The sequence below is a fragment of the Pyricularia pennisetigena genome (assembly GCF_004337985.1).
Source record: "Pyricularia pennisetigena strain Br36 chromosome 4 map unlocalized Pyricularia_pennisetigena_Br36_Scf_6, whole genome shotgun sequence".
Classification (NCBI taxonomy): Eukaryota; Fungi; Ascomycota; class Sordariomycetes; order Magnaporthales; family Pyriculariaceae; genus Pyricularia; species Pyricularia pennisetigena.
The window spans coordinates 3986603-4001274 of record NW_021940918.1 but is presented as its reverse complement, the minus strand read 5'-3'; the positions used below and the strand labels follow the sequence as shown (position 1 = coordinate 4001274).

General features: G+C 50.1%; 7 protein-coding genes across 7 annotated transcripts; 4 read left to right on the top strand and 3 right to left on the bottom strand.

The window, feature by feature from the left end:
* Positions 1–945: 945 nt before the first annotated feature.
* PpBr36_06773 (uncharacterized protein) lies at positions 946–1833 on the bottom strand (the record flags this gene model as incomplete). Its single annotated transcript, XM_029893916.1, has 2 exons — positions 946–949; positions 1742–1833. The coding sequence occupies 2 exons, from the start codon at positions 1831–1833 to the stop codon at positions 946–948; spliced, it is 96 nt and encodes a 31-aa protein (XP_029746084.1).
* Positions 1834–2547: 714 nt separating this feature from the next.
* PpBr36_06772 (uncharacterized protein) lies at positions 2548–2709 on the top strand (the record flags this gene model as incomplete). The annotated part of the gene is made up of 1 exon (XM_029893915.1): positions 2548–2709. One exon carries the CDS (start codon positions 2548–2550, stop codon positions 2707–2709), a length of 162 nt encoding a protein of 53 aa, XP_029746083.1.
* Positions 2710–3466: 757 nt separating this feature from the next.
* PpBr36_06771 (uncharacterized protein) lies at positions 3467–3646 on the bottom strand (the record flags this gene model as incomplete). Its single annotated transcript, XM_029893914.1, has 1 exon — positions 3467–3646. One exon carries the CDS (start codon positions 3644–3646, stop codon positions 3467–3469), a length of 180 nt encoding a protein of 59 aa, XP_029746086.1.
* A 2765-nt stretch (positions 3647–6411) lies between these two features.
* On the top strand, positions 6412–7646 carry PpBr36_06770 (uncharacterized protein; the record flags this gene model as incomplete). Its single annotated transcript, XM_029893913.1, has 2 exons — positions 6412–7344; positions 7500–7646. The coding sequence occupies 2 exons, from the start codon at positions 6412–6414 to the stop codon at positions 7644–7646; spliced, it is 1080 nt and encodes a 359-aa protein (XP_029746085.1).
* Positions 7647–9473: 1827 nt separating this feature from the next.
* PpBr36_06769 (uncharacterized protein) lies at positions 9474–9890 on the top strand (the record flags this gene model as incomplete). The annotated part of the gene is made up of 1 exon (XM_029893912.1): positions 9474–9890. One exon carries the CDS (start codon positions 9474–9476, stop codon positions 9888–9890), a length of 417 nt encoding a protein of 138 aa, XP_029746120.1.
* Positions 9891–11849: 1959 nt separating this feature from the next.
* PpBr36_06768 (uncharacterized protein) lies at positions 11850–13452 on the top strand (the record flags this gene model as incomplete). The annotated part of the gene is made up of 2 exons (XM_029893911.1): positions 11850–11995; positions 13347–13452. The coding sequence occupies 2 exons, from the start codon at positions 11850–11852 to the stop codon at positions 13450–13452; spliced, it is 252 nt and encodes an 83-aa protein (XP_029745532.1).
* On the bottom strand, positions 13394–13951 carry PpBr36_06767 (uncharacterized protein; the record flags this gene model as incomplete). Its single annotated transcript, XM_029893910.1, has 1 exon — positions 13394–13951. The coding sequence occupies one exon, from the start codon at positions 13949–13951 to the stop codon at positions 13394–13396; it is 558 nt and encodes a 185-aa protein (XP_029745535.1).
* Between the last annotated feature and the right edge of the window lie 721 nt (positions 13952–14672).

Here is a 14672-nt window from a genome sequence, read left to right as displayed (position 1 = left end):
CGTCCTCAACGACGTCCACTCCCTGGCAATATCCGCAAATGATGGAATGTATCTAAACGCAGTTTGGGTACCTGTCAGTTGGTTGAGTTGTTTCACTTTTCTAATAATTCCTTCATGTCGTGTGCGGAAGCTTCTGTGTTTTCTTTCCTCTGGTGTTTGAAGGTATGATGGCATTGCGAGGTGAAATCTTGATTATTTTTAACTAAATTTTTGGGTTTAAGTAAGTAGTGGGAAACTAGCTGCTGCATTTGATCCCAGATTTTGATACTATGACAATTATTTATGGGCAAAATGTTACCGATGATTGCAAAGCACGACGAGGTGTTTTTATGGGGAAGAAATACTGGTTACCTGACGAGATCAAGTATAAAAGCAAGGAGGAAGATAAAGATTCTAAAAAGTCTGAAAAGTCTGAAATTGAGGAGTCCGAGGTGATTAAACTTACAAAAGAAGACAACAAAAAGCCGTTCAAGCCGAAATAGCAGCAACTCTGGGAAAGACTAGGCCAAAGGACGATGGTACTTGTAAGCTAATAATCTATGCCGCAAGATATATCAATAATAAATATACAGGTCGCGTGGCAAGCATGTGACCCAGACGACACGTGGTACCCGGCTGAGAACTTCAAAAACTCAGCGACAGCCTTGGCGACTTCCACGAGAAGTATAAAGATGCCGCAGGACCATCTATGGGCAGTCTGAATAAAAGCCGCCGCCGAGGATAAGCTGAACGAGCCGGATCAGGAGGATAACGTGGCAAAACATGGAGAATTGATCTTTAAGAGGATAAAGCGACGATATGGTTAACTTCACAAGAGCCTTGCATGGTCTCCTTTTTCACTGCGCACTGATAGGACCGCCATTTTTACCGCCCCAAGACTCGCAAGAATCACCACAATGCGATTGCCATGTTCCCAGCCCGATTTGATATACCCGACCTTGCCATCTACCTGACCGAATTTTGTCAGCCTGCCGAATCCCAATAGCCCCCGTTCATATGGACAAAATTTAACAGGTACGTTAACGGCCTTTTCTGCATCACCATGTGTTGCTAAAGCTGGCAAACCAGGCCCCACGGAAACAAAAGTTTCTGCAGAATTCGGGGCTGTCCACGGGCACAGGGACAGTGTTTCCTGTGTTCCTAAGCTCCTGCCTGTCGAAGAAAATAATACCTGCAAGTTAGGGCTATTTTCAGCTTTATATTTACGCTGGCCGTAACAAATTTTAAGTTTATTTAACAACTTACCTACCTTGCGTTCTTTAAAAAAGCATTACATTATTAACGCGGATGTACAGTACCCTGGACATTTTTTTGCCCAGCACCATATTTCCATCGCAACACGCGTTTTTTGTTTGTTCATCGGCCAAAGCCCGGTATAGGGAACGCGTTTTTGAAGATCCGATTGGCAGTCCGCAAAAGCGCAATATCTATCTGTTTGTAGAGTGGGAATCCGTAACAGAATATGTACGTAATTCCACGATAGGTTTGCGCGGATGATGGGACAATTAAATTTCCCACTTGCAATCCATGGTTCTCTGGCTTTGCTGGGCCATCTAGATGGCTGATGCGCGATCGTCGTGGAAGTTTAGGCCGGGGTTGGATCTCTTCGAGCAAGTCTTCCTGGAGGGGGCTCGTGCGCGACGCGCCAAGGGCGCGTGAACCTTGGCTTGAGATTTAATTGGTTATCAATCGCTGCCAAACCAAAATCTTCAAAGATTGTAGCCACGCTCCCCAATCATACCATGCTCTCTCCATGCCCTCCATGCCCTCCATGCCCTCCATGCCCTCCATGCCCTCCATGCCCTCCATGCCCTCCATGCCCTCCATGCCCATAGCAAAGCTCCATACTGATCAGACCAATCCAAGCGATCTTTTTTCCCTCGTGTTTTCGTTGGCATCGTTTGACGTGTCGTAAATGCTTTCCGCGCATGCCCTTAGCTTGCCCTTACTTCGGGCTTTTTTCAATACACAATCCCGCATATTCGCATGGAGGCCATTACCGCCTACCCGAAAGCCATAATTCGGGAACCATGCACTGGTAATCGTTTCGGCGTTCAAAGTCATGGATTTAATACCAATGATCAAAGTGCTGCCATGAATAGACCGCTGGGGCGATTTCGTGAAGGTTGTGTGGGTCTAGCTGAAGGAAAACGTCAACGAGACGGCGGGCGCAGGCTTGGCGGGAGCAAAAGGGAACGAAGGCGTCCGTTTTTGGACGCCCTAGCTTCCGTTTCTGGACGCCTCGGATCCCAAAATCCAGGGTTTTTCTCCTCGTACCAAGTTAGTGAGGGCAGAACCGGTACGAAATTCCAAGGGCTCAGGTGGGAGCCGCCTTGGGTCCTCAATTGTAACCAATGGCTGTTCGCCATTTCGCTCCCCGTACCACCTTTTTTTGCGTTCCGTAATTAAATGCATCTCGTTACCACCGATCCGTCGCCGTCGTGAAACTGCATCCTGTTTTCGAGCCACGCGCAATTACCATGGCCACAACTGATTTTTTTTTTCTCCCCATAACAGCTTATTTCCCAGCGGTGGGCAACAATTACAATGGACACGCTACAAGCAGTCGGTTTTGTTACAAAAACGCGACCCGTCCAGGCCTACAAAAATGCTGTAATGGATTCGAGGTGCGAAAGGGCGAAGCTTTCAAAACGCGAGTCCAAACCGATACCTCATCGGGCACGGGGGAGTCACAAATATCGCCAATAACAAATGCTGGTGATTCAATTATGGAAAATGTCAGTACCCTTTCCCTTCCCTTCCCCTTTCGACCATTGATTAACATATTAACCATGGATTATCCTGCCAGGGCAGATTTTTTTTTATGTAAATTTACGAGACAGATCCGGACGACGTCGACCAAGCCGATCCCAATCAGATTTAGCTTGGCCTATATAACAAGCATGTAATGGAGCGATTCACTGTTGCCAGCAATTCCTTGAGGATTACGTCAGGGCTTCTGAGCTGACCGGTAGGGTAGAGGCAAAAGACTTCACTGCACGCGAGGAGCTGACTCGACATGCCAAGACACCAACCCACACCAACACCTGCCCGTCCCGCCTGCTGACGACGACTGCTACGCGGTACAAGGCTGTGTTTTAGTCCGATGACCGGATCGTCTCATCCTCGACGCTGTAGCATTTATATTTCTTCCCTCTGCTTAGTGTTCCAGCCTGTGCTAATCTTTTTTTCTATTTGACAATTGCCACTGAAGTAGTCCGACGACTTTGCGGACCAGCATAGATCCGATGATTACATTGACATGTTGACAGTCACGTGGATATCAGGGATTGCAGACAGCGAGCCTGTTGGGCTCTTTGGTTCAGAGGTTTAACGAGCATGTTTGGCTTTTCATCTACATGCCTTGGTCTTGTGGTAAGAAGAGTCGTTGTCTTATTCTTGGGTCAATGCCCGCAAGTCAAGGGGGCGGCGAACGTTTTAGTCTTCACCAAGACAGCGAGTGGATTCAGTTCGCTTTTTTGCCCTTGGCGCTGCTGGCCACGCACTTTACTCGCCCGGTCGCGTCGCAGTGAATGCAGATGGCGCTCTCGACAAACGCGTCGGAGCCAGTGCCGCCGCATCGAGGACAGGTGCGCTGGCAGGTGCCGTTGCAGGCGGAGCAGGCTTTTGGCTTTGTTTCGGGCATCTCTTCAGACAGAGGATCGTTTGCGTGTTTGTTTTTGGAGATTCAACAACCGAGTCTTTGCGGAGTGAGTGTCCTGGACGATGGTCGAGCCTGATGTAGGTGATTGATGGGTTGTGTTTCGAGATGGGTCTTTACTCGGGTTGGGTTGTTTTGCGAGAACCATGCTTGCATCCAAGGGCACGAGGCTGCTGGTCGCATCTTTTATCAAGCACCAAGACGCGCGGTTCTGCTCTTGCGTGATGGCCTGTAGTCATTGTTCTCTTTGTCTGTGACACGGACAATCACGTTGAAAGTTCATAATGATGCTCTTTTTCATAGTGAAGTGTTCCTGTTGATTGCTTTGACAGCTTCATTGTCAGTCAGAACCATTAGCGCGTATAGCTAGTCAAGAGGAGCATGTTGCACAAAGATTGTGAAGAGATCCGACCCATGTACTCTTGATGGGGACAATAGTGAGAGCGAAGGAGGGAGACGGCCAGACTTGCCCGAGCGTCCCTTCGCTTGAACTCTCTTCCACCCTCGTTTAACCGTTTGCTGAGTAAGATAGGATCTCCGCCCTTGTATGCTCGATTTGGATGCATATCACAAACGACAGCCCGTTGTAGTTCGCACAAACCGACCAGGGCTTGACTTGAGCCAATCCTCAGCGGGGAGTGGTACGATCTGTTGGACTCCTTGTTGGGGAGGAGACAATGGCCGTCTCAAATGTTACCTCCCTATCGCCCGAGACAAGCTCAGACAGGGGGAACTATCCAGTCAGCCCTACGTGCATTCCAAAGTCAATGAAAGAGTGGTCAATAGGAGAGGCGGTGTGGCTGGTCAGCAAAGGAGATGGATCTGATCAGGCCGATGCGTGCGCGATGCAGCATACAAACATAGGCACGAATGCATGCATAGTTGCAGCAGTCTGCTTTGAGCTGACTCGACGGCCCCTGACGGCATCACAAGACGTTCGCCAGGGCGACCCCCTGTCCCCGCAAACATGTTGCCTTTTCTGAGGATCAAAAGGGCGGGTGGTCCCGGCACTTGAAATTGGCTGAACCATGCAAGCCATGTTCGTCGCGGCGTTATTTACAGTACAGTATAACCTCCTTTTTTTTTGGTTTTGGTTTTTTGTTGATAGGGCGGATCAGCTTTCATGCCTTCAGCTGGAGTACTTGTGACGTGATTCACCGTTGTTAGCGCCCCACTTTTCCCTTTCCGCCCCCCTCTCCTCTTGTCGCAATCGCAGTCCAAAGGAGTGGAAAGATGTTCGGCAAAGCTGCGGAGAAAAATTCTAGAAACCGTCAGATGATTGCTTTTACCGCTTTATTTCCCACATATTCCCTCTCGGCGTCATTCCCAAGCGGGTGGATTTTTGAACAAAAAAAGATGATGTGACATCGGTTGCTCCGTGGGGCTTTGGGTACACTTTATTCGTTTTGGGTGCCGGCACGGCAATGTTGACAAAGTGGTCTTATGAGGGACGGGGTTGGGTATTAAGAGGAGGGAGAGAGAAAGGGGAAAAAAAAAAAAAAAAGGTGAAGCGCGATGCCTGTGGTCGCCGGTGCATAATGTGCGTCGTTTGGGTCCACCACGGTGTGGGACTTTGTCTTTTCTCGCTTCTCGGAAGGTTGGGGGTAATTTTGCAGATAGCAAAAAAACCCCCCAAAAGATAATTGCTTGCTGGATCCCCAAAGGCAAGGAAAAGATCTTTTAAGTTGAAAGCATCTGATCTCAATTGACATGGGGATTGTGCCTGGGAGAAATCTCGATTCGAACGACGTGGCTTTGCTAGCGTCATCAGCCAAACAGCAAAACAGTACCGCATAGGGCAAACGTAAAAACAAAGCAGGATGCAATCAGCCACAGCTACTACGGCACTTCGGAACTATCCCATGGGTTCACGATAACGGGTGTTCGGGGGGTTCTTGCACGTCAGAACAGCACATTGGTGGAGCGGCCCGCAACTTGGTTTGGTAGCGGTGAGGGCAAGGGGGCGGCTAGCACGACAGGGTACACCCCCTGAGACTACTGTCAGCAAAATGATGCCAAGGACGAGCTACGACCAAAAAGAAGGAGATGAAAATCTTCGATTCTTTCTTTTCGTCCACAGGAGAGCTTGGGGTATGCACCCAGGGTACGAAGAAAATGAAATACGAACCCACCTCATTGCCGGTACGCAGGAAATTCAACAAAAACAAAAAAGCACTTTCCTTCACGGCTCCGCTTCAGGGGTTGTTTTGGCAGGTAGCATGAAGATCCTGGCTCTGCCGGGGACATGACATGGACACGTGCAGCTTTTAGGAGCCAGCAGAACCTAAACTCCACCATGTCTTGCTGGGCGGGGTTTTTTTTTTTTTCTTTTTCTTTTTTTTTTTTTAATTTTCAATTTTTAATTTTTAATTTTTAATTTTTTTTTTTTTTTTTTCTGTTGTCTGCAAACATTGGAGCAAAATGAGCAAGACTTGCTCCCCTTGCAGAGTTGTGAGATGGACAACTTTCCTTCCCTTAGCATTGTCAAATTCAAATCGATCGATTTATAGTTATGCGATCGCGCGGCTCAAGTCTAGACAAGACTTTTTGCGGCAGTTGATGTAAGAACAGGACAAGCGAGTAAGCGACCGCGCAAACCGAATTGCTGGGTCGCCGGCATTTTATTGGTCGGGGCCGACCGCGCCCAGTACAGTTTTTACAACAGATACCCGGTAGAGAGACCAAAAGAAACAGAGGGACGAAAGGGGTGATCGATTGACGGTGCAAAGGCTGGTTAGCCACCTAGAACCATGGTCTTCACTTACAAGAAGCTGGATCCGTCGCAAAAGGAGTTCCGGCTGCTCGAGGTCCAGCCCTCACTCGACGACAAGGCCCCAATCGAGGCGCGCCTCATTACGGTCAAGGAGTCCTCTGAGATCCAGTACATCGCCATATCGTCTCCCTACGGCGACCCCAACGCGAAGGAGAAGATAACGGTCAACAATCGCCCGGTCGTCATAACGGCGCACCTGGCCTCGGCGCTGCGCAACGTCCGCGCTCTCTTCTTCCCCGTGCTCGCGCAGCACTTCCAGGAACCGCAACCGCACAAGCGCCCCCGCGGGGCTCCGCGGTGGCTGAAGCAGCTGTTCAGGGTCGGGAGCAGCATCGCCAACGGAGGCCCCGGTCGGAGCAGCAACAGCACCAGCAGCAAGGGCAGCAACGAGAGCGGCACCGCCTCGGTGCTCCGGGTCTGGGTGGACATGATCTGCGTCAACCAGGGGTCGGACGTCGAGAAGTCGCAGCAGCACTCGACCATCAGACAGATCTATCGCAACGCCGAGCTCGTCGTCGGCTGGCTGGGCGACAAGATGGAGTACACCGACCTGGGGCTGGAGGCCATCGCCTCTGTCGACGAGATGATGCCGGAGCGCTGGGGCGATGCGGGCGACCAGGAGGAGAACCCCGAAGACTACGCGCCGACTCACCGCTGGGCCAGGACCGCCATGAAGGAGTGGACCGCCGAGGTAGACGGCATGCCGCCCAACCAGGGGCCGGCGTGGATCGGGGCTACCGATGTACTTTTGCGACCCTACTTTCAGCGGCGGTGGCTGCTCGAGGAACTCGCCGAGGCGAGGTACCCGGCCTTTATGATCGGCGACGTCATAGTGCCGTGGAAACAAGTGCTTCGGGTGTTTAGGTTTATTGAAGAATTCAAGTATCAAGAGTCTGACATCTTTCCCAAGGTTCGTGCTTTTTTTTTTTTTTTTTTTTTTTTTTTTTTTCAGTCTGATCCTCTCTTGAACCCGCGCACCCTAGATCGTCACGGTTGACCTCCGCCCTGCCTACTTCTTCACCCCTCCCAGAACATGAGCACCACTGACCCTTCTCGCCACACCAGGAACTACGTGAACACATGGCTCTCCTGCCGCTGGAGTCGACGCAAAAGCTCATGGACGAGTTCTCACGGAAACAGGCCAGAGAGGAGGCGAGAATCTTCACAGCGGCTTCCAGTAGGGCCACATCGTCAAGTGCGTCAACCAAGTAGAGTCGATTTCCGTTTTGTACATCTCGGGTGGTGGCATTGTTTCTAGGAAATTCATTGTCATGCGGTAGCATGACTGAAGGCTTCGGCTTTGATCTGGTGGTCAAGGAGGGTTGTTGAGATCATTGTTTCATTTGTTTCTCGTTGCATCTTCTATATATACCCGAGCTCAATAGGCATTCTTTCCTTTTCCTCTACAGTCCTAGAAATGTTAATATTTCCAGTCCGTTAGCTTATGGTTGTATAGACGCTCGTCTCCCATGCATTACATTCACTCCCATGCTCTGTGACGACTCACACGAAAGTCATAATGACTATGACGACGGTTGTATTGTACCACAGATGCTCGGGGAAGCAGGCATAGAACATAGAGAGACTCGAGACTGAAATCGTACTGGGCTGGTGACGTTTCTGTGGGATGGTAGGATCTGCGCATCTCCTGAGTACGTAGGTGACTCTCCAGGACTTGAAATGAAGTCTTGAACGGGCAGGATTTTATAGGCAAGAGACTAGGATAAAGTGACATGATGGACGAGCAGTCCATGAAGGTTAGTCCCACCAACCATTCAAGAATACATCGCATCACCAAGAATGAAAATGAATAGGGTGACCAAGATCTGGACATTGTTCAGAACCTTCCAAGCAGAGTCTTGCCAATCTCTCCAGCTGATTGCAAAGACAGTGCCCGGGGCGGGGTTCAAGGACATACCTGGCTACGTGCAATCAAACGGGACTGACTGATCTGAAAAAAAGATGTCCAGGCCTTCGATGGTAAGCCTCAGGAATCACTACGTCATGGAACGGTCAAGGGCACTTCTGTGAAGCTCTGATTGTGCCAGAAAAGGTGAAAAAGAGGTCAGCCAAATCAGTAAAATGTGCACAGACCAGGCGTGACATGTATAAAACAAGACCAGCAACAAACTTCTTTGCAAAAAAATTACTTGGCTCCTTCATCACCAGCAACAAGTTTGAGAAACTGCACCGACCCAGCTCTTCATCCTGAAGTAGGTGACCTCCTTCCCACCACTCCTCTAATCTGCTCTCAAGTATCGTCATCACCGTCTCTGGTTCGAACTAACATCAGCATTCCCAAGTTCAAGTCACCTTTGGCCTCCTCAAGTCACCTTTGGCTTCCAGATCATTGCGAGAAACACGCCGCATCTCTGTAAGTTATCCCTCCACCAAAACAACAGCCAAGAAAGACCATACCAAGCTCGCTCGCCTGGGTGTTTTCCCTTTATCTGACCTCAGCTTGCCAGCGTCTAGACTCGAAGGGAAGAAACTCAAACGCAGAATACTGCGTCCGGCCTTCGAGTCCCACATTGTCACCACAAGAACCGCCGAAAGACCCTGTTTATTGACCATTGGCTGCCTGTAGGTAATTTTCTTTTTTCTTTTTCTCATCTTTTCCTCAGCTTTGCGCCATATTAACCCCTCCTCCTTTTGTTTATAACCCCACTTTCCCTTCCCACTAGGCGTCCTCAGCTTGTCTTGGATTCACTTTTCTTTCCCTTCATCCTTCTTCTTTCTTCAAAGTTTCCGACATATAACAAACACTTTTCACATTCAGCGTTCATCCTGTCATCAAGTCTTTTGCAACTGCTCATTTCAACCATCACCCCAATCACAAGACATAACCTTGTAAGGCCCTGCAACTTTTCAAGTCAAAAGATGTTTCCATCTTGTCGCTGGATGGACCACACAAGACCCGACCATCCTTTTCTTGCCCTCACCATCGATCATCATTCCTTTTTCCTTTCTTTCACCTTCATAAAAACAAACAAGCCACTAACAACTACCTCTCTCTCCGTACAGCCTTTCCCGCCCCCAATGGCACTCCGCTTCGAGACCGCCGAGGCACAGGCGAGCACCGCCGCCTCGATGGACAAGACCGCCACGGGCCTGCTCCGGCAGGTTCTGGCCGAAAAGGACAGTCTGGCCGCGCTCGCGGGCGCAATCTGCCAAGCCACGCAGGTGGCAGACCTCACCACGGCCCTGACGGCCGCCATCCGGCGCGCCGTCCACCACCACAAGCAGGCCGAGGGCCTGGCCTTTGCCATCGCCAACGAGTGCGTGGCCGAGGTCAAGGAGCAGGCGCGCGACGCCATGCGCGCTGCCGCGCAGGCTGCTGTTCCCCCGGTCGTTTTGGGGGATGACGTGGAGGACGAGACGCTGGACCTGCTGGCGGCGGTTCTCGAGGATGCCTTTGTCGAGGAGGCGCTCGATCTGGTCGAGAAGAAGGATTAGGGTCCTGGTTGTTTCCTATTTTTTGGTGTGTTTTTTATGCTGGCCTGGAGTTTTGGAACTGGTTTTTTTTTTTCCTGTCTTTTTTTAATACTCTAGAAGCTTCATCGGCTCGGTAAATAATAGCAGCAAGGACATGGTTGCGTGCCATTTTTAAACTATCAGTGCCTGCTAAATCCCAGTAGAGACATGAACAAGGCTTGGTGAGAGTAAAGTGAGGATATGTGGCTGGCAAAGGTGCTTGCATCGCTTGGCCAGTCAGCTAGTGGGGCACATAAAAGCTGGAAATGTAGAGAGGATGGGTATTGGCTTGGTGAACTGGAGAGCTTGAGTAGATTCCGAATAGGATGGATTGTTGGTGACTTTTGCGTGTCCATTCAGCGTCTTCATGGAGGCTTCCTACAGCTGTCCAGCCTCGTTTCCGCTCAATATGTAACTGAATCAAATCCACCTCACGTGCTTCGAATGCATCCGAGTGCGGGTTTTTGTGTTTATGCCTTAAAATTTTACGAAATCCAGCACAAATCTGGTGGTTAACTACAGCTGGGACGCAGAACAGGTGCCGATGTTAGACCTGACAGCATACCTGATTCGTGATGATCATGGCAGTCTATGGCTTTTTTTCTGGAGCACATTAGCCCGAAGCTATGCGTATCTTGATCATGTTGAGCACCTGCAGCATCGTCTACAAATTGACAGCTGCGCTCAAGAACATCGAACCGGATCTTGTCTCGACGTTGTTCCAATTCGAGAAACTAACCCTACGCCCATGCGACGTGATGGTGATGGCATCGCTTGATGCCACAGCCCGGTGATGACCAAGGCCCGCGTCGGCAAAGACACAGCTCAAGAGCAAAACTGGCATTCTTTGTTCTAATGAGCACAGCCTCGCAGTCGTGCTCTGTCGGTGGGATCGTAGGCGCCAAGACTGCTTGGTAGGTATATCAAGGGAGGACTTTGGTCGCGTATTGGTCCGGCGCAAGACTTGATGGGTGTCATTGGCATTAATGGGCTAGGCCGCTAGGAACACCGTCGGGGCAGGCGGCGGTCAAGAGATTGGTATATATGAGAACTCCAAAGGAGGCTGCGTGGTTTTTTCGAGGAAGTTGCTGCGGCTTGATTTGCACCGCTGGCGATCTATACTTGGATGGGATGCTCTTTGGAGCCACTGAATGTCTAAAGGATCGATTTCCACCATGCGATGTACAATATGTCAATATCTGTGTTCCTGGGCAAGCCATGCAATGGCTCCTAGTAGATACACATGCGGTGTTGATGATAAGGGTAGAGTTAATTGGGCTGCGTGCAGTTGATCAGTCTTGAACAACAAAGGAGCACGTTCAAGGAGGCTCATTGCTGGACTTTGTGGCAAAAGATTCGTTTGTACTCCAGACTGCTGGCAGAACTTGCCACCGGTAGAGTCTCCAAGACAACACGTCCTTGACTGGAACAAGATCAAAGACCCGAGTTTCTCTTTTGCGGGTGCACTTCAGGATGCGGCTGAAGGGGTGGACCGTGTTGTGGAGTCGTGGGTCAATTCATCGAGGCAGTCATGGCATTGCCTGTGCGGCAGAGCCTTTGGGGGAATTGCCCACTAGCAATTTGAGCATCGGTTACCTCGTCCTCGTGATAGTCTGTGAGCACTTTAGCAGGGCAACATCCCTCATAAACACACCTAGGGGCTGCCTGCGTACCCGGGGCTTCTCATCATTTTGTTGCTGGCGAAGAGAACCTCTGTTCACCTTTTGCTGATTGGGCACAACCAAACAGAGAGAACTCTGACTGTCGAGACGTTGAGACTGGGCAGACCATGCCTCCTGACGCGCGAAGCCAACTGGCCGCCGCAACAGACAAGGCAAGATCCGACCGCCAAGCCTCCTTAGAACGAATCTACGCCAGTCATCGAACCGAGAGTATAACGAAAGCAATCGGCAATATTGCAAGGGGCGAATATAGCGCTAGATGAAGCGCAAGAACTACGGAATCAAGGCTCTCCAGCCGATAAAGTCAAAGTCGGCGTCCACAAGCGCGCTTTTACGGATTCCTGATCCCATCGCCAAGAAGCAAGCTATCGATAACTACAACAATCAAACCGAGGGCCAATGCGTGTATGCCGCTGGCTTTTTGAACAAAGTAAAACGCACTCACGATCAGAAACAACGGCCACCCCAACCGCTTTCTTAGGAGCTGGCAGCCTTTTTACATGGTTAAGACTCGGAAAGAAGGAAGCTGTATGTTTCCTAGCCGTCACTCATCACGTGTTTAATCTGTTGCTGACCAGGATGAACACATGAAGTTTGCACCACGATAAAAGGGCTCCCTTAGTTTTAAAACCATTTGTTCCACGACCGAGTGTGTTGCACCAACACATCATCTCAAAAGATCCGTCGAAAACATCAACAGTGGTGGAAAGGACCTCTATGCCGGAGTGCCCGCTCCTGTCGGAGAAAACGCGGTTTATATTCGCCCGGATGCTGGCTGTGACTAACATAGCACATGGAAAGACGAGAATTTGTCCCTTGTTAGGGCAGCACGGCATTCTTCCTCGATGATGCCACATGGGAGCGCTTGGGGCGCTTGCCCTGTAACACAGCCAAAGACTGCTGCCTTTTTCTTTTTTTTTTTTTTCTTTTCTTTTCTTTTCTTTTCAGGACTTGATGGGTGCCTTTAGATCTCATTCCATGCATAAGTATGCAATTATTATCGTTCGCTGAATAAATAGCCCTATGAGTTTCATCGTTTCTATGCTAACCGGTGGTTTTGTTGCCTCCAAGTTCAATAACAGTCTTTCTCATCTGGGCTGGTGTGGAGCTCCAGTATAAGCGTCCAGCGCTTGCCTAAACAGTCACGGCCACAGTACACGGGCAGCCAGCAAGCATCAACATCTGACTGCTTTTGCAACATTCCAACATCAATGTACCCCGATACTCATCTCGCCAGCGTCGTCGTTCCGAGGAGCGAGTCAAGCGATTTATCAGTGGAAAAATCAGCGCACCAGAGCATATGTTCAGTCGCCATCAGATTTTACTCGGCTATCCGTGTCAACCAGACAAACAAAAAAAAAACCTTCCTTGGCAGGGCAATGAATTCTCATTCATGTGTAGCATACAAGCTTTTCCGTCCCCTCCGGGTTCTTCGTCGTGCATAAACCAAGCACCCCTGTCTTCGACCAAAGACCATCCTCGTCACCTTGGGCTTATGTGCTGGTATAGCCCTATGATTTGGGGTCATTGCGACTTTGAGGCTGAGCACCACCGCCTCGATAAACAAGACCGGCACGGGCCTGCTCCGGCAGGTCCTGGCCGAAAAAAAAAAAAAAAAAAAAAAAAAAAAAAAAAAAAAAAAAAAAAAAACGGGTTGGCCGCGTTCGCGGGCGCAATTTGCCAAGCCACGCAAACGGCAAATTTTATTACGGCCCTGACGGCCGTTATCCGGCGCGCCGTCCACCACCACAAACAGGCCGAAGGGCCTGGTTTTTACCATCGCCAACGAATGCGTGACCGAAGTTAAAAAGCAAGCGCGCGACGCCCTGTGCTATGCCCCGAAGGCTCTGTTGCCGAATTAGGATGGTCCTTGGTGGTGAGCGGTGTAGTAGGATTGACTTCCTTGTTAACGCCGGCACGATGTTGTTGAGGACATTCGCCGGGGTTTGTTTCGCAGCTGCGAGCGTCAAGCTCGGCCGCGCCGTCGGCCGTCTCCTCGGTCGTTTCCTCATCTCTTTTGCTTGTAATCCTTGGAGTAGTATGGACCTTGCCGTTCTCGTCGACATAGCCGTTTTGTCCGCATCCGTAAGGATTGGTCTCGCAGCTGCGGGCGTCAAGCTCGGCCGCGCCGTCGGCCGTCTCCTCGTTCGTTTCCTCATCTCTCTTGCTTGTAATCCTTGGAGTAGTATGGACCTTGCCGTTCTCGTCGACATAGCCGTTTTGTCCGCATCCGTAGGGATTGGTCTCGCAGCTGCGGGCGTCGAGCGCAGCGCCGGTGCCGGATGTCGGCAGAGCCGCGACCTGCGCGGACATGAGACCTGCCAGAATGGCGACGGTGGCGTAGTAGGCAGGGAACTGCATGTTGGCAGATTTCTCTTTTTGAGTTTCTGGGGTTGAAAAAAAAAAAAAAAAAAAAAAAAAAAAAAAAAAAAAAAAAGAAAAAAAAAACGGTCCAAGTTTGTACAATGGAAAATATCCGAAAAAAAAATTGAAAAGGAAGACAAGGTTGTTTGTAGAAAAGAAAAATCGTTGAAAAGAAGAGTTGGAGAGAGAGAGAGAGAGAATTGACGATGAGGTGGACGAAGCCTTATGTATCTTGGATATGCGCACTTTGTCTCCATCATGCTTAAACCTTTTGCGGTCGACATGTCGCATCAGACGCAAATAACCTCAATACGCCACGCATATGGTACCATTGGGAAATGGATACAAGTCTGGGGAGATGCTAGCCCCCACCCCCATCTCATGGAATGGATCACGCCGCCAGGTGTGACAAGCGGTGGTGCTGTCGTGGCCAGAAATAGCACTCGACAGCCCGCCTGGCAGTCTGGAGGTTGTTTCAAGGCTCCTCAACTATAGTCTCCACTGTAGCACCAGTGGCCTAAAATTAATTGTTAAACGAGCTTGTTTCGGTTTCGAGTCGAATCCCTGCATTCCGTGCCTCGCGTGCTCTGACAGGCGTCAGGCTCATGTGTGTATCGAGCCACGCACGCGTTGCCCATGGTTAGTGTTGCAGGCTATATTTACCCAAGTCACTGGCATTAATCATTGGCGGGAGCTTTCGTCTTCTTTTTTTTTTTTT